The sequence below is a fragment of the Leuresthes tenuis genome, unplaced genomic scaffold, assembly GCF_036924035.1.
Source record: "Leuresthes tenuis unplaced genomic scaffold, fLeuTen1.0.hap1 SCAF_24, whole genome shotgun sequence".
NCBI lineage: Eukaryota > Metazoa > Chordata > Actinopteri > Atheriniformes > Atherinopsidae > Leuresthes > Leuresthes tenuis.
Genome location: NW_027325378.1, coordinates 4,143,189 through 4,164,469, shown reverse-complemented (window position 1 = coordinate 4,164,469; position 21,281 = coordinate 4,143,189). Strand labels below are relative to the sequence as shown.

Sequence of the window (21,281 nt, the reverse complement as noted above, 5' to 3'; positions counted from 1 at the left end):
CTCTGGTGAAGACTTACTGCAAACAGTCGGTAAACGCGTCGCTTTGCATCACTGGTAAGCGAGCTCGTCTTCTCCTGACTGGTGCATAATGTTCAAAGTGACAAGATTTAGCACCAATAAAGTCGCCAGTTCTGCGGTTTTAAGAGAAACTGACAAGCCAGTGTGCTGAGTAGAAAGCAGACGTGTGTTGCTTGTGTGAGAGCACACTGTGGGACGCACCGTGAGGACATTTTCAACAAGAACTCAACAGACTGGGATGCACTGTTTGCATTTCTTTAATAAACATTTGCCAAAGGAGGAGAGAAGGGGACAAATCATTTTAGTACAAAAAAACAAAGACATTTGTCTCCTTTCTGCACTCAGGTTATGTCTGTTTTCTTTAGGATGCCCCCCCCCACCAACACCTACTGCCAAAAAAGGCATGTGAATTCAAAGTGAAAACAGCCTTTTTCCATGATATAAGAACCGATCCGCTGCAGTCATACAAGTGCTATCAATATCTCAATATACTCTGGCCTTAAAAAAAAGAGAGAACATTACAGGTCATATTCCTCAGCGTGCAGATCCAGCACACCCACGTCCTTTCACAGCCAAAACTGTTTCTGCCTACTTCATCAGTAGTGCAAAACATTAATACTACTCTAACCTGGAGCATTACAGAGAGGCTAAGGTAGAGATTTAAAATTTACCGCGCCTGATAATGTACAACCAAAGGAGAAAAAAAGAAAAGGTTTAATTTAAAAGACAGCAGAATAGATTACAAAAAAATACGAAAATGGTATGAGCAAGAAAAGCTCCTCCTGTGTTATTCAACCGTCGTTCAGCAACATGTTCCAGACTGAGGAAAACACAAGGTGTCACACACATTTAAGTTATCTAAACCCAATGTGCATCTCAACTGGCCTAAAGAGGCTTCAGCTTCAAAGCAAAGTCCTCTGGCCTTTTGTCATTTGTTGCATTAACGTTTCCAGTTTTTCAGAAAGGCAGCCCCCGTCCCCTGATTGTTGCTGTGGAGTTCACATGTGGAACAAAGCCCAGGGGTAATGGTGGGGCTCCGACTTGAGAGGGGGAGCCCCAGGGTTGTCCAGGTGGCGGAGGAGGTCCGCCATCCTTTCTCGCCATGGTATGGTTGTACAAGTGGATAGCACCAGGATTGTGTTGTCCGTCCACGGGTAAAGGGCTGTGATTGTACTCAAATCGGTGGTCCTTATCCCCGGTGAACACCATGCTGCTGGGTCCAGTAGCTGCTGCTGCTGCTCCAGGGGGGAAAGGATCCGAGTGGGTCGGCTGCAGGTGTCCAGCAGCGGTGGAGGAGGCGGCAGCCTGACCAGGCCCGCTAAACACTTCTCTCAGAGTGTGAGGTGGCAGGCCTCCACCCAGCATGTGACCCATGTAGCTGTCCCCGAACCCTGCAGGAGCGAAGGGTGGAGGTGGTGGATGGCTGTATTCACCTCCGTATCCTGAACCCTCTGCAGGAGGGAGAGGTGGGTAGTCTGGCTCTGGGGGTCTGCCTCCATCGCCTCCACTTGCAGACGGAACAGGGGGAGCGTGGACCGTGTTGGGTTCGGGCGGGGGCTGCCGGTAGTCCAGGTCGGCATGTGGGGGTGGCTCCGGGGGCTCGGGGGGTCTCTGGTCGGGGGGTAGGATGGACACTCCACCTACCTCAGACACTAAAAAACAAATTACAGAAAGATGTTTTTCACTCAGATGTGATGAAATAAAGTTTTAGTGAAGATTGTGACAAGTTTTGAGTTTATTGATGAATTATTTGAGAATTAAAAACTAATCAAGAGATTAAAGAGTTCTGAATGTTGTAGTTTTCTTGATCTTTAACCCATTTACCCTGCTTCTGGTACAGCTTTAACATGAAAGTTTCATTAAATCGTCCCAATCTTTAGCTTTTATCATGTTGGATCTGTTGGTGAAATGTGTTCACCTGGAGAGACTGGGCTTGGCTCTGGAGGCTGTTTGACCTCCGGAGGTGGGGGCGGCCCAGCTGCTGCTGCTGCTGCTCCAGCTTCAGCAGGGTTGGTGCTCTCCGGTCCTTCTCCTCCATCACCTGGCTCCTGTCTCTGAGCCTGTTGAGCCTGCAGGAGCTGAGCGAGCAGCATAGTCATGGCTGTCTGCGTGGCAGCTGCAGCGTCACCCTCTGTAATACTTGGTTGTGCAGACATAGGGGGCGAAGGAGGCTTGGGCATCGGAGGTGTGCGAGGTACTCCTGCTGGGGCAGCAGGTTGGGGGGGCTTGGCGGGGGCAGGCTGAGGAGGAGGCTCAGATGGGTCGGAAGGAGCTAAGGTTTTAGCAAGCTGCTGTAATGTCTCTTGGCTGACCTTTGTGCTCATAGACTGTACAAACTGAGTTGTGCTCCCTGCACTCTTGGGCTGGCCAAAAAAGTTCAGGAGGACTGCCAGCTGCTCCTGGGTGAACTGCGAGTTTGGACCCTTTGCATCTGTAATGAGTCAAAATTAACACAAGCATTTAAGATTCAACTTCTCCTCGAAAAGGCAAATCTGGGATGGCATTAGGTCCCACAAGAATGAACGGTACATCAGACGCAAAGTAGCTGTTAACACGACAGAAGCACAGGACAAAGTGACTGAGGAACATGAACCAGTGGAACAATCAGCCTGTCTTTGTCACCAACAGAACAAGGTTCAAAGGTGAACTGGACTGTGCTCCCTTCTATGAGAGTCTCCTTCTGTTATTACCACTTTTACTCGCTCTAAACAGCTGGTTAACACCCTGTTGACTCCAGCTGAATGCGGCCCGGCAGTCTCAATGTGGGCTTTAATGTAAAAAGTGTGCCGACGTGAGACTATTCATCACAGAAGACAAAATGGAAGCCTTGTAGTGAGATGGAATGCAGCCGAATGGTCGTTTTCATTGTGCCTGAAGGCCGTAACTTGTTTTGGTGGACATGCGGAGCACCGACACTCTTCTGAGTCCAGTTAAGTCCACACATCCAGGAGTGATTCGAACCTGCATTATCTGGTTTTGAGAAGTTTCACTTCGTACAACCTCAGTCAGACTAACGTGTTTCTTTAGATTGTAACAGGCCACACAGCCATGCAAACGTGCCGAGTGATCATCGATCATATTTCAACTCTCAGCAGAAATGCCTGCGCTGACTCACTCGTGTACATTTGCTGCTCTGGTTTTGGATGATCTGCACCTCCTCCATTTAGATTAGCCTATCCAGAGTTTTTAATGGGTGACTAACAAGCTAATAATGAGATGGTGGGGGGGCAGGGACGGACGGACAGACAGCAACACTCACCAAGCAGTGCAGAGGCTACTGCGTTCTGTGCTTTGATACCTCCAGGGGCAGAGAAGCCCTGTGGAGTGTTACTGCGGCTGTCGTCAAGGCCGAGCTCTTTGCGGGGCACCTTAGGGGCCACCAGCTCCTCTGGCATCTGCTTCTGCCGCCGACGCTTCTTGCTCCACAGCTCATGACAGTCCTGCCACAGTGGAAGACTGGAGAGACAGACATTGTTAGAGGAATCTAATGGTCATGGTTATACACCACAGGATCAATCTGTTGCTGCAACACGGGGAAAAAACACACTCTGGTGGAGGCATCTTGTCTGGATCCACGTCTTTAAGAAACTCGCTGCTCAGTGCTTGTTCAGCTGCGCAGCGTTTGCTGGGGTCCAAATTCAGCATGTGGTCAAAGAGGTCCAGGGCAGATGGCGGGATGCTGACCAGCAACAGAAGCAAAAAAGGTCATTCCACAATCAAAAGGCCACCTTTCCTAAATGTGACGAATAACATTTCATTCACTTACAAAGCAAACTCCTCCCGGAGTCGTCGCCGGTATTGCTTCTTTGGTTTCATGGTGTTGAAGAAGGGAAGCTTTATTACATCTGGCCAGACAGCAGGACAGGGGCTGCCACATATTCGGCTAAAAGACACAAATCTGTTTGTTCCATCAACATGCAACAGAAAGGTGCATCACGTGCGCTTCTATTAGCTCCCACTTCCTCTACTGTCGTCAGTTTGTGATGAGAGAAAAGTTAATGCCATGAAACCATGGAAAAATAAACAGCGTTTTGCATACTTTATGCCCACAGCAAAAGAATCAATTGTTAAAACTTTCAGGTTTTTCCATCTGCAGAGGTTTTCCACTTCATCAAATCCTTTAACCTTTTCTTCTGACAAGTAGAGTCACGACAGAACAAATAGTGGCAGTCGATCAAAACACATCACCAGACTGCATGGCAGGATAGTTAACTGAGACTTTCAGGCAGGAAATTAGCAGCAGTTTGCTTCCTGTTTAATGCTCCTTCTCCATCTTTGTGTCTGGTTAAAGAACTTAGCCGACACTCACCTGATGAGCTCTAACTGTGCAAGCTCCTGGTTGGCTTGGAAGATGGGTTTCTTTGTGAACAGTTCACCAAGAATGCATCTGAGAGACAACAGGATTACACAAATACCTAACAAAGGAATGGTCTTTAATGTGAGTAAATCCAGGAATATCTGCCTCGCTCTTACCCGCAGCTCCACACATCAATAGCTGGCGTGTACCTCTCTTCTCCCAGGAGCAGCTCGGGGGGGCGATACCATAGTGTGATCACTTTATTGGTGTAGGGTCGGCTGAAAATGACAAGAACTGATTGTTAGCACCATAATATACATATCTACTTGTAATAATAAACGATAAGCCTTCTTAACAACTTGTTTAACAAGTGAGATACTTAAAAGTCCTCTTACCTCTCTTCAGAGTTATACAGCCGAGCAAGACCAAAGTCTGCAAGCTTTATTTGGCCTCTGATCAGGAGAGAGAAACTAAACTGATTAAAGCAAGTCGGGAAGCATCCTTCACAGTGCAACTAAACATTAAAGGACTGTTTGGTCCAGAAAAGAAAAGCTGCATTCTCACTTGTTATTGAGCAGAATATTGGAGCACTTGATGTCTCTGTGCAGAAAGTTCTTCTTGTGGCAGTAATCCAGGCCCTCCAGCAACTGTCGCATGAAAGACTTTATGTGGTTCTCATTGAAATGGACGAGGCCTGACTCGAGCAAACCCATCAGATCATGATCCATGTATTCAAATACCAGATAGAAAGCACCTAAAATGAGAAGAAACAGTGATTAGGGGGCGCAAAAATGATTTTCAAACCACAAAATTTCAAATGGAAGGAAAGACTTGTGTCACCTTTATCATTTTTGAAATCCAGAGCATCCTCCTTGTCTGTGACAATCTCCTTCATGTTTATGATGCTCTTATGGTTGAGCTGTCGCAAAATTTTAATCTCTCTGATGGCTGTGATCGGGAAGCCCTCCTTTTCGTTGTCCAGCCGAACCTTCTTCAAAGCCACCATTTCAGCTATTAAAAAGAAAAAGAGCCGCGTTCATGAGCAGGTCTGAACCTAAACAGAATCTTATATGTTCATATGGTGAATTCAGTCGATCGTCATCAACCTGCAGGAATAACAAAGACAACAGATCCGTGACAAAAATGCTGGAGATGAACGTGCATCTTAAAACTTACCCGTGTCTTTGTCTTTAGCTTTGTACACCTGGCCGTAGGTGCCCTCTCCTGTGATGCCGATTATCTCAAACTTGTCCACACAACGTTTTCCCCAATCTATCTCAATTTCTTTGATCTCACCATACCGTGGTCCACAAATTCTGGGAATTACAAGAAAACATTTCAAATGAGGCAAAGTCAACACTTCGCCTGCAGCGCTGGACAAGGCCAGCATTGAGACGACGGCCATCGTAACGTACTTGGGTCTTCGACGAAGCGTCTGGGACTTTTTGTCCTCAGCTGGGCTGTGCGGGGAAGATGCGGCACCGGGAAGCTCAGGGGGCAGTGGCAAGTCGGTCAGGAGCTGACGAGTCTTTTTCTCCGATTTCTTCTTCCCTGAGAGTAAGCCGTCTTTCAAGCTGCAAAGAAAACCAGAAAAACTGCTCAGAAACACTGACCCGTGCACAAAAATGCAACAACGCTAGGTTACATAGTGGATCAAACTCTCAAGGGGAAGTCCATCCTTACCTTTCTCCTTTGTCCATGTGTTCAACAACTGTTTGGGGCAGCGGGAGTGGCGGCAGAGTAGAGATAACCGGACCAGTGGCTTTTTCCTTTTCTTTGATCGGTCCAGATGCTGGTGCTTTTCTCTTGTCCCGGTGTAAAGAGTCTTCTCTGCCTTTTCCATCTCGGTCCCTGCTGGTCTCATGCTCCGCGGCCCTCTTGGACGCCCTGTCAGTGGGGGACTGAGGCTGACTCGACGGTGGAGTTCTGGGTCCCTTCTCTGGCTGAGGTGGAGAAGGAGGGCGGCCCTTCCTCAACGTGTGGTTTGACTTGGGGCTGGGCTGATGAGCAGATGAGGGTCCCTTGGTTGGAGTCGATGTGTTGCTGGAGTTCTTTGCCTTGGCAGCTGCTTCTGCAGCTTTAACTTTTTTCTGCTTACTGAGCTCAGCCGCAAGGCTGGTTTTGAACGTGAGCGTGCTTGGTGAAAGACTGGAGGGGCGGCTGCGGGAACGAGAGTGGCGATGGCGGCTGTGAGAACGTGAATGCCTTGAGGATGAATAAGGACTTCTGCTACGGGACCTAGCAGGTCGCCTGTAGAGCAAACAAGGACTTCTCGTTAGAAAAAAAACTCACAAATGTCATAACTTTATGTAGGACGTTTAGGATATACAAATGATTTCAAACTAAAAAGTTATGAACACTATTGCAGGGACTAAAAACTAATAAATCCATGCTTGCACAAGGGTTTTGTACACTACTTAGACCATTATCTAACACATCTGGAGCACTGCCAGCTTATAACATCAATAATCATTTCACTACACAAGTAGATCACAGCATATAAAACTGCACTTTAACTCACCTGACATCTGGACTTGGGCTCAGGGATTTCCTGTAAGGACTTCGTGATCTTCTGCGATTCCCATAAGGACTTGAGATAAACTCTCCTTGCTCATAAGGACTGTGTCGGCCATAACTCGGTGACCGGCGCCAGTTTGCTGGGCTCACTGGGGATCGCTTCCTCTTATTACTAGAGTATGAGCTGGGTGACTTTGGCACACCATATGCCCCATACCCATCTGCGTCCCGGTTGTAGTATGTGGAACTGGGAGAAAGTCTTTTACTCCCATAAGTTGGACTTCTTCTAGATATAAGCTGGTTATAACCACCAGGAGACTGGTAATTATACGAATATGCTGTCCCATAGGGACTGTCTGCTTTAAAACCAGGACTTTTCCTGTATGCCCTGAGGTCTTCACGGTCGTCTCTATAAGACTGTGGAGCATCTCTGTATGCAGATGGGGTCTCTTTATCAGGTCTCGTTTTACTTCGGTGCCTTTTTGAGTCCCTTTTATCTGCAGATTGTGAGGACTGAGATGTAGATGTCTTTTTACCATTTTTATCACTGCTCCTCGTAGTGTCTCTGTGATTTTTAGACACACTTAGGCTACCTCCACTCTTGACTTTTGAGGAGTCTCTTTCACGACTCTGGCGGTCCTTCTTCCGACCCAACTCCTTAACTTGCTTGTTCTTCTCAGATGGTCCCCTTGTTTGTTCGTCCTTGCCAAGGCATACAGCTTCCCGGTCTCTCAGACGACCTCTGTCTGGGGATGCTGGTCCATTATAGTCCCCCAAGTCAACATCGCTGAGTCGATCCACTGACAAACTGTCAACATGGGGCTCCAGTTTAGGAGAGGGGCTCCCAGAAAAACGCTCGGACTGGGAGCTCACGTCGTCATACTCTACTAAAGTCCGAAGTTCGAGCTCTTTTTCAAAACCGCTTTTTCGGTCATTGCCGTGGTCTTCTGTTGTACCGGAATGCCACAAGTCTCTTTCCTTGGGTTGCCTGCGTTTCTTTCTCCTGGAAGCCAATGAGCGCCTCTTCTCCCGGTGTTTATCTCGCTGAGCGGCACCGCTCCCAGGCTTACTACGCCTGTCCAGCCTGTTAGCATTTCGCGGAGCGGAGGGGCCACGACCCCGACCGTCGCGAAGCACCTCTGAATTGGGCATTTATCCTTCAAATAAAGGCTATAGCCAAGCTGAAAATAATAATATAAAGCTGTTTATCTACACTATGTCCCTTTTTGTGTCGTAGAACAAAACATTGGGCTAGCTGTGTAACAGGCTACTTAGCTGACGTTACATCAAATCCACAATTAGACAGCTTTAGCATAACAGAAGCTAGTACGATTGAGGTTTAAGACCAAGTAACTTAGTCTTAACGGTAATTCGTGACACTTGGTGTCAAAGGATGCCGTCACTCTAAAATAATAATTCAGTGCTAAGTTAAAGAACCAGTCGATACTCAGCCATTGTACTCCAGAAATGACATCTCCCAAATTCGATAGCTAATGCTAGTCGGTTTAGCCAGCTAGTGGAGACTAGCTAACTGTTCACCTACACATCGCATTCCATTTCATAGTGAATGCACAGGCCCGGAGTAGCTCCGAATTTAAAATTAAGTTCCTCTAAAATGCAACAGTCCGTACAAGCGTGTAAATCCATTCATCAGACAATGTTAAACTCTAAGTTAAAGAAAACTCAGTCTTCTTCTCGCCTTCCATCACACTCCAATCACCAACAAGGAAGTGAATAGCACGCGAGTTCACCGCTAGCTAGCTAGCTCCCAGCTAGCAACGTAGCCAGCTATCTTTCTTTTCTCCTTGCGTGGAGTTAAAGGCAACTCAGTCAATATACAGGGAAAACAAAGCCATTCACAGACTAGTCTGATTTAACGAATCCCACCGGGCCGCTCCTCCATCTGTTCACAACATTACCAAAAAGTCACGGACGTCCTGGCGTGAAAATGGCTCAGAAATCCCTTGAATTGATTTAAAAATATTATAACTTTGTTCGCGATGTGGCTAACGGTACAGCTCGCTTGGGCCCAGGCAGCTTTCAAACTACAGGCCTCGTGCGTCGATGTGAACCAATAGTACCCGTATGCGTAATCCAGATCAGAGGCAACGTCACCACGAAGGGAAACCCTTACCCTCGATGTGGAACATCATGATACCAAAAACTAGAACATGCGACATTACTAAGAGTTACGCGTTATAACATCACGTCGTAAACGTCTCTTTAGATCAAGAATGTAATTCCTTAACAAAGAAACCATTTCGTTATCTTATAAGGCACAATCAAATAATGTATGAATATAGTTTGTTTGAAATAAAAAATGGAATTGTATGCAACATAAACCAGGTTTGATGCATAGAACTGAGTCAAAATCTATTTCTAAATTACTCCCATCTTTGCATTTTATTGCCTTAACTGTCAAAAAAACATGTTCCATAACAACAGTACAACAAGATCTATTAATTCAAATTCACTTCCACTCGATAAGTTGCAGACTTAAAAAAAAAAGCAGCTGACATCACTGTGACGTTGTTCCATGTGTCCATGACATCCCAAACTGAAATCTGGTAAAATTGCAACTTGAAAAGGTCGAGGCCCAGAGGTTGTAGCGATTCAGCGCGCTCGCAAAAAAATACAAGCAGACGAGCTTCAATTTGAAGGTCGAGTGTCTGTTCTGTGTAAAGACAACGAGTAACAGCCAACAAGTTCAGCAAAAATGATACAAAGACAGTTGGGGGATGTTATTAGCAATATCCACTTTATTTGCCATTTCCAAAAATTCACAAAAAAAATGAACTGAAATGTAAGCTTCACCTCTTGCATTCACAAACAGGCTACATTAGTGGTTATGCTGAAAAAAGAAGTAAACACGAAGGAAACATTTAACCGATGGCATACATACAACCATCCAATCACAGAGTTATCCATTTTTACTCTGAGGGTATTTATAGAAAAGGCAAAACAAGTTATTTGTATACCCAGTAGGACAGTTTGCTCAAAGCATTCACACAAACATCTGTTTTAGCATCCAGCTGAAATATCTGGGCCATCAAGTCTATGAAATTATCCGTGAAAACAAAGCAAAAATGTAGAAGACCATGATCGTTTTCCTCTTTGGAAAACAGGAACGAGACTGTTTTAAGCGGATGTTAGCGAGCACTGCGGTGGACACACAGCTGATGGTGTAATGGAGGGTCTGCCGTTCCAAACTGGGATCTGTACACCGTGCCAGCTTCTGCCACTTTACCTCTCGGCGGGGGTTCATCACTGCGATGTACTGGAGGTTTAGCCCTTAGAACATTTGAAACTGCTTCCCATGTAATCTCGTGCCGTTTCTATTCTTTCTAACATTCCGGGTGCGGCCTCTTCCTTTCCAACTCTGTCCACCGTGTGCTTTTTCAATAAAACATAACCCCACATCATCTGCGCTGTGTCTTCAGCATCAACTCGTGGACTCTAAGAGACCGTGCAGAGTGCTTTTACATCTGATTAGCAAACTATTTCATAACCTTTAGATGATGCTGCGTTTTCTGGGCTGCAATCCGATCCCCGTTTGATTCAAGCTTAAGTGCTTCTCTTTTTTAAAGGTAGTTTACAGACACTGAAAGTGATCTGAGCTCCTTCCAAGTGTCACATTTCCTTTTAGCAATTCCAAGCAATCGTTTTGCATAGACTCCACATGTTTACCCTCAGGTTAAATAGCATGCAGATGGATCCGAGCGGAACTTGGCAACAACCTCTGAGTTGTTGTTGGACTTCATTTAAACATTAAGAATTAGTTATTTAAAAACAGTGGGGAAAAACAATGGCTCAGTCATACATTAAGAATCGAGGGGTAGATGTCAAGGTGTGGGGTTTTTGTTTGTGTAATTTAGCTATCAGTCACGGTTTGCCAATTTCTTTCCTCCCGCTGCTTCAGACTAACCATCGCCCGATGACCCGAGCAAGACAAAATGAGCTCATCAGGGTTTTTTTTCAAAAGAAATCTGCTACTATGGCATTTTAACACAGGACAGCCTGGCACAAAACAAAGCAAAAGTCATCTTCTAAACTCTGCACAGCACTGGGAGGCAAACAGGACGAGTAAGTGGGTTTTATTCACATTCACAACGGACAGAGAGGCAACTGTGACGCACTGCACAACAATTACTAAAGCCCTCAAAACCTTCCTTTTCTTTCACAGAATTAAACCCAACGCTCCCTCTGACGGCGGCACGTTGAAGTGTTGACCATCACAACTGTAGTGTTAGAAAAACAGCTGCAAATAAAGTCATCAACCCATCACTATGGCAAGTTGTCGCTCTCTTGAATTAGTATGTGGGCACTTGTTTGTGCAAGCTAGCAGTTTCTCTTTGGTGACTGACGGCAACGTTTTTGTACAGGCATCACCTCGCCTCGATAGAGCCGCGTTTTTCAAGGTTACCGGCCTTCAAATTCATCCATCCATCAATTTATTTCCACTGTAAGAGATGCAGTTAAATAAAAAAAGAGGGGTGGAAAATAGTGGATTCGAAGTTGGAGCCAGGTAAAAGTTAAATAGGCAAAAGATATCTTTACATGTCTGGAAGCAACCTGTCGTAGAAGAGCATGTAAAGGATGTAGTGGTACGGAATCACCTCTTATCAGAGCACCAGGGATTCCTCTGCTGCAAAAAAAACAAAAAAATAAAATACAAGGCAATGGAAGTCATTAGCCAAGCGAGAGAAAACCTGGTCTGAAATGTGTTGGAAAGTCCCTCACGTGTTTAACAGTGATGAGCTGTGTTTGTGCATTTCAGGAGACAAAGTGACCGTGAGAGGAGGGGGGGGGGGGGGGGGGGGGGGGGGGATGGGACCATTAGTGTGCTCAATTTACACCGGTTCATAACATACACGAGAAGGGGAAAATAACTTAGAATTCACAAACAAATGTGGTGACAGTGAACATACCACACAGGAAAACTGAAGTGTAAAACGACAAAGAGGAATGGCATCAAATTTGGGCTCCGGCCTCGATAATGAGCGGCTCTTAAATTAAATCCTTCACATATTCCATCACACATTTCCTCGGTGGCACTTGATTAGGTCGACACTACTCTGCCGAGTCATTCGCTTCATCTTCCCTGGCAAGGATGCTTGATTCATTGTATGGATTGGGGCTTTCCAGTTACATCTTTCCTATTTAAACCTCTTCTCTGACACTTTCTCTTTCTTTTCTGTTGAACTTGCCCTGTACAGCTGTCTGAAGGTATACACACCGAACTTTACAATGAAACGTTTAGGGTCATTTCAGGGCTTAGCCTCTTCTCAAGCTTCAACCTAAATTTAAATAAAAAAACACCATCCATCTATTAAACTCTGTAATGTCGTCAGAGTAAGAGAGAGTACATCAATTATTTGGAGTGTCAGCACATAAAAAGTTAGAGCTATAAATGGTGTATGGAGTGCCGCCTCACTACTCCCCAACGCAGATGTCCCGTTAGCCAGGAACACAAAGTCATGGTCAGGTTTGGGCACAAAATAAATGCAAAAGTCTGAGAAATGTATATGTACAGAAGCAGCTATCCTGCTCTCTTTCACCACTATAAAATACAGCATCTCTCTCTAATTCTCTTGGCCAAACTTTTACTTTTCTTCTTCCCGTTCTTCTCTTTGCTGTCCTCCATCTTTCTTGCCCGGATCTCTCTCATCAGGTCAAAAAACACCTGTTAAAAGAAGCAAGGGGTCACGTTTCTCTATTTGCTCCATGTCAACACAGTAAACCTGTTTAATCAGCAGCAGATGGGACCAACCTTGTCGACGTTGGCGCGGGTTTTGGCCGAGGTCTCCACGTAACACACGCCCCACTGCTCTGCGCGCGCCTTGGCCTCGTCAGCGCTAACCTGCCGTCGGTCGTCCAGGTCCGACTTGTTGCCCACCAAAAGGAAGGGCACGTTCTCGTCCTCCTTCACTCGCAGAATCTGCTCCCTGCAAAACAAACGGTGTGAAAAATGAGGCGCATAAAAGCCAAACAGAGAAGGAAACGTTTGGCTAAAAGCAGTTCCTGCCACCACACCTGAAGTCTACTGTGGCTGCAAATGACTCCAGTTCTGTGATGGAGAATACGCAGAGGAAGCCTTCCCCACTCCGGAAGTAGTTATCCCGGATGGCTGCGTAGTCCTCTTGGCCGGCTGTGTCAAGGATGTCGATCTGCACCTCCTCTCCATCCAGCACCACTTTCTTCCTGTAACTGTCTGCTTTAGTGGGCTCATAGTCTTCAACAAACTATGGAGGGGAAAAAAATAAGAATCATCACCCGTTACGGCAGAAAGACTTTTACTTAAAGCGCCGTGACACAGGTCGCTCACCTCGTCGTACATGAACTGGAGAGTCAGGGCTGATTTCCCCACTCCTCCACTGCCCACCATAATCACTTTGTGAAGGGCAAGGGAGTTCTGCCCCTTTGGCTTTGTAGCTGCCATGACTCTGGAGAGCGCAGGTGTCGGAGGGAGAGAGTTCAAGGCGGTGAGGGGAGCTGCGAAATGAAGATCGAAAAGGATTCAAGGTGCCACAAGCGGCTCGGTGATAATTCCTGTGGAGATTAAAAAGGGAGAAAAGAGACGTCGTGTCATCATTTTCAAGGCTTTGGTGTTGTATTTCTAAAGGAGAAAGAAGCTACACTCCAAATGTGGGTCGGTCAATGATTCTCTGCACCTTGTTGAGACTGCTGCACAAAAGTGTGGCGGCACAAGAATAACACATTAGAAATGTCATTTTCCACCTGAATTCCTCTCTACATACGCGCTGCTCCCAGCCTCTTTGTACATGTAGTAAATATGGCAGCCAAGTTTGCAACATGCGTGGGAACTACTGCTCCTGACAGGTAATGAAAGCAGCCCTGTTTACAGGAACTACAACAATCCACAATGGATCGATTTAAATATTCAAAGCATGCAGAGAAGCCTCTTTATCCAAGCCCATGTTAAGTGGTTGTGACCTGCAGGCCCTCAGGCATTTAAAAATGACAATTTCACTAAAGAAATGAATGCACTTGTGAAAACAACCATCGGCAGACACGGTTCATCTCTGCACCCCCCCCCAAAAAAGATGGTCAAATCTCAACCGTGAAATGAGCCAAACCCATCACAACCAAGCTGCAGACACGCTCGTCATCCTCTGAGGCCGAATCCATTTAAGATGGACTGAGGGGAGGTGAAAAACTGCTCTGTGGTTTTGACTAAAATCTGGAATTCTTGTTGGAAATCATGAGCAGAGACACAGAATGTGGCTTTAAAGGGGATAAAAAGCAGAGGTAAACAGTGCTGCTTCCCAGCCTCAATGATCTTAGCACCTTTTTCCCCTGATAAAATAAAAGTTTAAAGGTTTGCAAAGCAATGCATTCTGGGCCAGATTTCCAGGTTTACAGGGTCATATGAAATGGATAAGGAGAGGTTTTCTGCTGCAGATTCCACTGGCCAATGACGGGCCTGTGAAACACATTCAGCAAAGATATCAAATTCTAAGTTTCTAGGTAACATCTGGTAGAGTTTCCAAATCTTTGACCGTGAATCAAATCAGACACATGCTACAGCTATTTTGCAGTCAGTTTCCCACAGTGGACTGTCCACAAAAAGAAGAGAAAAGCCTTTTATTCCCCCACAAATGTGTTGTATATATGGCGAGGCCCTTTTCCTTATGACAGGCCAAAGCAGACCTCTGGGGATCAGGAGTAAATGTGGGAATGCTGCCAGTACATCATTAGACAAATTAACAAGAGATCTATGGACCGACTGTCGATATAACGATTTAGTAGAGAAGGAAATGTCTTCTTTAGTCAAAATCTGATCTCTCTACAATGGACATCTCTACAGTTTCAGAGCTCTAAGAACAGATTTTAATACAAAGCTACTCTATGAAGACACTAAAAAAAACGGACGCGTACAAAGTCATGTAGGAGACTTTGCCCCTGTGACAAACTAATGTGCGTTTTCCACACTTAACAAATCATTAACGGCATTAAGGAGGACGCCGACAGTATGATGGGGTTTAGTCTAACTGAGCACGAGGCAGTTTCATCCGTTACAATAATAAGCAATGTTACAAATAATGTATACGACTCTAAAAATCATATTAACTTGACTGCAGGTTCACCAGTGGCGTTTTAATTTTCATTAAACTAGCTAGCAGGCTGGCAAGTGGGCGATGTGGCTAATAAGCTGCCGAGCCCACCAGGCAGGTAGTCACCACCTGACCCTTAATTAACAATCGCATAAGTTCAAACTGACTGCAGCGGTTCAGAAAACGCCCAAACGGCAAATCTTTCAAATCGAATACCCAGCAACAGATGCTCGGTCGATGCTTTCAAACTCAGCAGTTTCTTCGTTAGCAAGCAAAGCTGGCTGACCACACAGGGAAAAGGCTAGCAAGCGATAACAAGCAGCTAATCACAAGTAAATGACGTAAAAAGGAAAAAAAAAAAGGAGAGAAACGTGACCCGCAAGATCTCGATTTGTGAGACGAACCACCTACCGGTAAATTAAACTGTTCACTTTGGCAAAACGGTCGACGAAGGCTGAGTTGTAGTGGCAAAATAAAGCTAGTTGTTAGCTCATGGCTAGCTCTGTGGCTAACTCCAGAGACTTGGCTGGTAGCTGTTAGCAGCAGACTGACTGACTGCACGTCCTGTGGGCTTGGCTCAGTCTGACAACGCCCGCCCGCCTGGGAGACAGCGAGACAACAGTCAGTTACTTTTGTTTAAACCGATTTGTTACTCATTAAAAAGAACATTTACTTTGGCTTTGGATAAACATGCATGATATTGGTGTCAGTGTAAATGTTTGGTAGTTAAACATGCATATTAAGGGCAGTGAAATTGAACATAGATATAATTAATTAACTGGCTAATCCGCATAAATGGTGGCATGTTTGTCCAGGAAGACAAATTAAATAGACTTTCAAAAGCCAGGTAATCTTAGTTTAAATGTTTGTTTTTCTTGATAAACTACTTTCTGCTAAAATGTTTTCTCTTCAAATCCAAAAAACACAATTACTGTAGCTATTGTAAAGATGTACAAAATGGCCTAAAACTGAGTAAAAGGTAGATTAAAGGTGAAGATGATGCAAAGTTTAATATTTTCTCCTTGTTTGCTTTCAGTGATGAAGGAAAAAACCTTAATTTCTAATCTGCACTATAAGTTTGGAGAGAAGAGCTGGAATGAAACTTTTAAACTGGTCCGGAGATGCATGGTGAGACAACACTACCTCTTGTTTCTCCACTTTTTTTCATAATCTTTCCAGTCTGGTTAGTTGTTATGCGGGTGAGGACTAGATGCTGGTTACAATGGGCTCTCTAAAACGATGATGTGCTGTGAATGGGGAACTGGATGGCGATGCCCTCCATTAGATCATCCATACTCAAACACACTGGTCTTTGTTTGATCAGCACTGACTGCCATCGCATCTCTTCTTGCTTTCACTTATCGGCCACATTTCGCTGTAAAAGCCTTTATATCAAAACACAGCTGCTTGACTGTTGTTTATTTGTGTGTTTGAACATTTAATTCTGGCCTTTTTGGCAGGAAATTCACTACTACTGGCTGTAATCATTTCAGCCCCTCAGTGTTTGCATTGATATACGTCTTCACGCTCTACTCTTGCCCCATATGCAGATGTATGACATTTGATTAAAGGTTTATAGTTTTTAGGGGTCCAAACATGCTGGCTTTCAGTAGCACAAAGCTTTGGAAGTGCTGACTTTTGTGCTGAGGCTCTGTAAGCAGAGAGAGGGTTAGTTTTCGTTGCGTTTGTCGTGGGTGGAGCAGCAGGGCAGATAATGCTCGTGGATTAATTCAAAGTGGAGCTTGGCAGTGGTCAGTCCCTAGAGTCTGGTAAGGAAAGATGATTACTTGGTGGTCTGAAGTGATGTGTGGTCCAAAGGGATAAGGCATCTGGGGCTAGTTATACAACTCTCTGCCAGCAGTGATCATGAAGAACTGTGATTTGCAAACTACAGGGTCCAGTGCACAGTATATTTTCTCACACAAAAGTCCCAAAAGGTTGTTTTTATTAAACACACCCATCCCAAAGTGCAAGGCATCCAAATGTCAACATTCCCCTTGCCCCGGTGTCATCCAGCCTGTGTTCCACGGCGGGGTGGACAGACAGACTGTAGACACAAGGCTCACGCTGCAGCACAACTGGGCCATTGTTGTTTTTTCCTTCCCTTTGTCCCATAAAAGGAGAAATCCAGAGATGAATCCAAACCCTGTGAGCCACTGGTTAGATCCCTGGAAAGACTCCAGGAAGTGCTTCACGGTAGAGAAACAAACATTCCAGTCATTCTTATTGCATTTTAATGCGTGGATCTCTACCTTATTGAGTTTCTGTATGTTTCAGCGCCCTCTGCGAACGCCACGAGGTTCCGTTTGGAAATGATAGCCAAGCAGCTACGGTACACACTTTCTCTCATCATGTGTGATACTATAGGCGCTATATGCCTTATACTCCTACCACATCACCCTTGCTGTCCTTCATTATCATAAATCTACATTTCTTGTGTCTCCTGTGGCTCTGATAATATGCTGTGGGGACGGGATACGGTCTGGATTCATGCTTTCTCCACAGGATGGGTTTTCACATGACGAAGGACACATGCTACCTGACAGCTGACTTATTCTACCTGGAGGTCTTATTGCTGCCATGTGGTGGAGTTCAGGAGGTTAAAGTGGCTCCACACGGAGAACCCCCTGCTGTAAGTGGACTCTACTGTTTCCAATAAGCCAATCGAAGCGTTCTGTTGCTCTGCTTGCTAATGAATTGAATCTGTCTCATAGCCAAGCGAGTCACTCCTGCAGCTGCTGAGGTAGGGGGCAGCGGGATGGTAAATTCACTTGTCTGACATTCTGCTAACTATAGACTGTGCCGTTATCCTCTAAACTTTACAGATGAATGTCAACACTATAAATCATTACATAACGGTACATTTTTGAGCTGATTTCCCTGTTTTTTCGCTTTTGACAAAGGTCCAAAAATTTTGCCGATTTCTCAATGAAGTTGAAATGCCTTTTAACCCAATATGACATCCCTGGAGACAAGTATGGACTCTTAGCATATTCATCCTTTGAAGATTCACGTCTCCTGTGGTCATTTAGCAGCTTCTGTTGCTTTTTTTTTTTTTCAGTGAAATCAAACTGAAATTGTTGGCATCTCTACAATATCTTGGGAAAGACTTGCAGCAAATATCAAATTTGCCAAGGTGAGCAGTGACACAAATCAACTTATCTGGGTTGCCTGTCAAAACAAAAATGATCAGAAGCTGTTTTCATGACAAAATATGATCTATTTTTGACAAGTTTAACATCTTATCTGCGTTTTTTCTCCCACTTTTTGACTTGACATAAACTAAACGGTGAGAAAATAAAGAGTAGGTTTGCTGGATAGTGAAACACGTCAGTGTTTTCTGCTTTCAGGAAGCCAAAGTACAGCAACCCCCAAACAGACTTGGTTAATAATGGCAGAATTGGCTGTCTGACAGCAGGAAAAGAAGGTGCGTATCGCAGCTATGTGTGCACACTTAACATTTTTGATGTTTAATGAAGAAAATGTCCCCGTTTTAGACTGTCCTATGACTATCCAGTTCTATGTCCCCCCGAGTGATGGAAGGAACGCTTCAGATTCACGTAAGACGCAGACTTGAGTTGTAATTTCTCTGCTAAATTCAGTCTTTTTGAAAGTACAGCTGAAGAATTCTCTGAAAAGCATGTAGAGAAACTGATCTGGAGCCAGCCGTCCAGGCTGCTCAGGTTACGGTTGGTGTCAGCGACGTGACCCACAACCTTCAGATGGCATCTGTGATCCCTCAGCCTCCTCAGCTGGATCCTCAGGGGTACAGCGTTTTTGTTTTAATCTCTCGCCCAGCAGGAAGCTTTTTACTTGACATCACTCTGAAAGTTGTCGGTGTTAACAGTGAAATTGTGTCCTGGGGCAGATGTCCCGTATTTACTCCACTGAGCGAGGTGTCAAATGAGCTGTTGTCCGCCTGTTTCCTGCTCAGACTGCAGCCAGCTGTGTCCATGATGTCGTCATTTGTTGAGAGGTTTAGATCGATCACAGGTAAGAAAAAATGTCCACATTTCTTCTCTCTCTGTCAGACCATCACTTATCCAGTTCTTCCCCTGTGATTTTTATTTTATTTTTCATAGCTGTGACAGTACCTGTTGTCGACCTGCAGTGGGCACCATTACCCAAGCTTCTGATGAGAGGTTCACTGAGGCCAAGCCCCTGGGAGACATTAGATGAACAGGAAGTCTTTAGAGTGGTACGAACGTGCTGTTTTGCTTCAGTTTCATCAGTGAATGCGGCTTATTTCAGGTTAGATTTAATGCCTGGCATAAAAATGCTCGGTACTTGTGCCCCCAGCCTCTTCCTGGCGGTGTGACACACAGCTACATTCTCCCTGGAGCTGCCTGGGCTGCGCCGGCACATAGAGCGACTGTGGTGGACAGCGTTCCCTTCAGCCACCCGGCTCATGTCCCTGCCCTGCTGGAGCTGCTGCGCCACCAGTGTGCCATTAACACTCTGCTGAGTAGCTGCTTCACCGCCAGTCCAGCTGGGACGAGACTTGAGCAACCAAATCCCGCTCCAGGTGGAGGTGCCAATGAGTTCTAAAAAGAAATTTGCCTGAGCTTGTTACGCGATGCTTTACTGATGAAAATCCCACCAGGCTCGATGTGTGACCTGCATTTTGAAGTCCTTCCCGAGTCTGATACCAGCTTTTCTGTGACCTTCCACCTGCCCCACACCAGCTCCCTTGCTGTTTGTAAGCATTTATTATCTGGACTATTTATGTAAAGATTAAAGTATTATTTGTTTCGTGGCACCCAGGGTCGGAAGCTATTTTAAGGATTAATCCTTAATGATTTTCAAGCAAAGGTGCCAGACATTCAGAAGTGCTGGCTACTCAAAGTAAGAAATGAATTAAATTCTTCTCTTATCATGGTAAAGTCAGCTGAGTGCAAAGGTCTGTTGTGCTGCATCACTCTGGGCCGTTTCACACTTTAACAGATGAGGAAACTAATTGTTTGCAGCCCTGACGTCAGCTTGTGAGACTGAATGAAAATGGCAGAATTTATCCGGCTGCTTTCAGGTGATGGTATGCTTTAGGGTGACATTACAAGGTGGACTCGCTTGTGTTCACAGTGCTGGTGAGCGTATGCAACCCGCATCAGGTTACCTGCAGCTTGTTTGGAGGAGGAAGGTCCGATCCCTGTCTGGATGAATACATCTCCACAGTTGTGAAGCGGTATGTTTACTTATCCTAACTTTTTAACCTCTGCATCCTTCAACAGGCCACATGTGTAAATAAATAGCTTTCAAATTGTAATCCCCCCCCCACACTCAGTTGTATGTCCATTCCTGTGACCATGAGGGCATTACACAGCAGGCTCGAGGAGATCACCTCAGCCCCACCTTCTCCCAGCCGCCCGGCCACCGCAGAGGCCGTAAATGACGGCTGGACTCCTTCGAGCTCAGCTGGGACGGACGCCAACACCGAGACGGCCACGCTAACCCAGAGCGCCAGTGTGCCAGAGGATGGCGTCGGTGTTCCTGGTTCAGCCTGTGGTGCCATGTCTGTAGCCAAATCTGAGCTTCTTCCTGAAATAAACGGCAGCCCCTCTGTCAACCCTTAACCACTGGCTGGATGGGCAGCAACTGCTGGAGCTGATGTAAACATTTTGGGAAGCAGCTGTTTTCTTCACATCAGATCACTTTAACCATGTGCTGCACAACCTTTTAACATTTTCCTCAGTTTAAGATGCTGATGTGTAATTGCTGGAGGTGGAAGTCGTCTTACTATGCATTCCAGTGAGGCAGAGATTGCTGGCTGTAAAGGTCTGAGGTTTGGCTTGACCTGAGGGCCAGGAGCCCAGTTGCTCGGTACCATGTGAGCCAATCAACAACGGTTTCAGGACATTCTTGATGGCTCATCAGAGCAGTATATGGAGCAGTACTGCAACTCCTAAACACTTGTAATTATTTTTCCCTTTGAGAAAATAAAGTTTAGCATCATAAAGAAGTGACAGTTGGTGTGAAAGCGTGGGAGCTGAATACCTCCGCGGGATGGAAACTGCGCAAGAAGAAATCTCTTGATTACTGCTGTGGGTACTTTTTCTGGACCTCTGCCAGGACATCTACCAATATAGAACAAATGACTACTCTTTAGAGTAGTAGAAACATTTTACTTTCTAATGTAGACAGGAGTTTGACATGGAAAAGAGAATTGAAGCCGTTTGCAGACGAGCAGCGCAGAAGCTCTTTCAGCAGTGTGCGTACAGGGAGGGATTTAACATTTTGGTCCACTGTCAACAGCGGACAACTGGCTTTGTCTGCCGTCTATACGTCTACATATCCAATGACCTGTATGACTGCTATTCTTAGAAACATTCCTACATGCGTGGTTAAACCTCTCTCTTCCTCCACGGGGACTATATTCT

General features: G+C 45.4%; 3 protein-coding genes across 3 annotated transcripts; 1 reads left to right on the top strand and 2 right to left on the bottom strand.

The window, feature by feature from the left end:
* Window positions 1-259: 259 nt before the first annotated feature.
* cdk13 (cyclin dependent kinase 13) lies at window positions 260-8,899 on the bottom strand. The gene is made up of 14 exons (XM_072379086.1): window positions 6,837-8,899; window positions 5,999-6,565; window positions 5,731-5,889; window positions 5,492-5,631; window positions 5,156-5,326; window positions 4,880-5,069; window positions 4,711-4,767; window positions 4,492-4,593; window positions 4,328-4,405; window positions 3,785-3,901; window positions 3,566-3,697; window positions 3,278-3,474; window positions 1,937-2,449; window positions 260-1,670 (listed from the first exon to the last, which is right to left on the bottom strand). The coding sequence occupies exons 1-14, from the start codon at window positions 7,982-7,984 to the stop codon at window positions 976-978; spliced, it is 4,266 nt and encodes a 1,421-aa protein (XP_072235187.1). The 5' UTR covers window positions 7,985-8,899; the 3' UTR covers window positions 260-975.
* Window positions 8,900-10,702: 1,803 nt separating this feature from the next.
* Window positions 10,703-15,408, bottom strand: ralaa (v-ral simian leukemia viral oncogene homolog Aa (ras related)). The gene is made up of 5 exons (XM_072378038.1): window positions 15,319-15,408; window positions 13,158-13,381; window positions 12,866-13,074; window positions 12,603-12,777; window positions 10,703-12,515 (listed from the first exon to the last, which is right to left on the bottom strand). Exons 2-5 carry the CDS (start codon window positions 13,269-13,271, stop codon window positions 12,393-12,395), a joined length of 621 nt encoding a protein of 206 aa, XP_072234139.1. The 5' UTR covers window positions 13,272-13,381; window positions 15,319-15,408; the 3' UTR covers window positions 10,703-12,392.
* Window positions 15,409-15,438: 30 nt separating this feature from the next.
* Window positions 15,439-21,044, top strand: med1l (mediator complex subunit 1-like). Its single transcript, XM_072378039.1, is given in 17 exon segments — window positions 15,439-15,528; window positions 15,944-16,035; window positions 17,028-17,103; window positions 17,185-17,239; window positions 17,413-17,539; window positions 17,622-17,650; window positions 17,811-17,882; window positions 17,969-18,043; window positions 18,258-18,334; window positions 18,405-18,484; window positions 18,570-18,673; window positions 18,776-18,900; window positions 18,990-19,105; window positions 19,207-19,438; window positions 19,511-19,606; window positions 19,987-20,089; window positions 20,189-21,044. Coding segments are annotated over 17 exon segments (1,749 nt in total). The 5' UTR covers window positions 15,439-15,527; the 3' UTR covers window positions 20,478-21,044.
* The last annotated feature ends 237 nt before the right edge of the window (window positions 21,045-21,281 follow it).

Coding starts and splice junctions, on each gene's coding strand:
- cdk13 (XM_072379086.1), bottom strand. CDS start 7,984: ATGCCCAATTCAGAGGTGCTTCGCGACGGTCGGGGTCGTGGCCCCTCC. Junction 5,070..5,155: donor GGATTTCAAAAATGATAAAG/GTGACACAAGTC, acceptor TTCTCATTTTAG/GTGCTTTCTATCTGGTATTT. Junction 3,475..3,565: donor GACAAGATGCCTCCACCAGA/GTGTGTTTTTTC, acceptor CTGTCTCTCCAG/TCTTCCACTGTGGCAGGACT.
- ralaa (XM_072378038.1), bottom strand. CDS start 13,271: ATGGCAGCTACAAAGCCAAAGGGGCAGAACTCCCTTGCCCTTCACAAA. Junction 12,778..12,865: donor GCAGCCACAGTAGACTTCAG/GTGTGGTGGCAG, acceptor TTTGTTTTGCAG/GGAGCAGATTCTGCGAGTGA. Junction 12,516..12,602: donor CCCGCGCCAACGTCGACAAG/GTTGGTCCCATC, acceptor TTCTTTTAACAG/GTGTTTTTTGACCTGATGAG.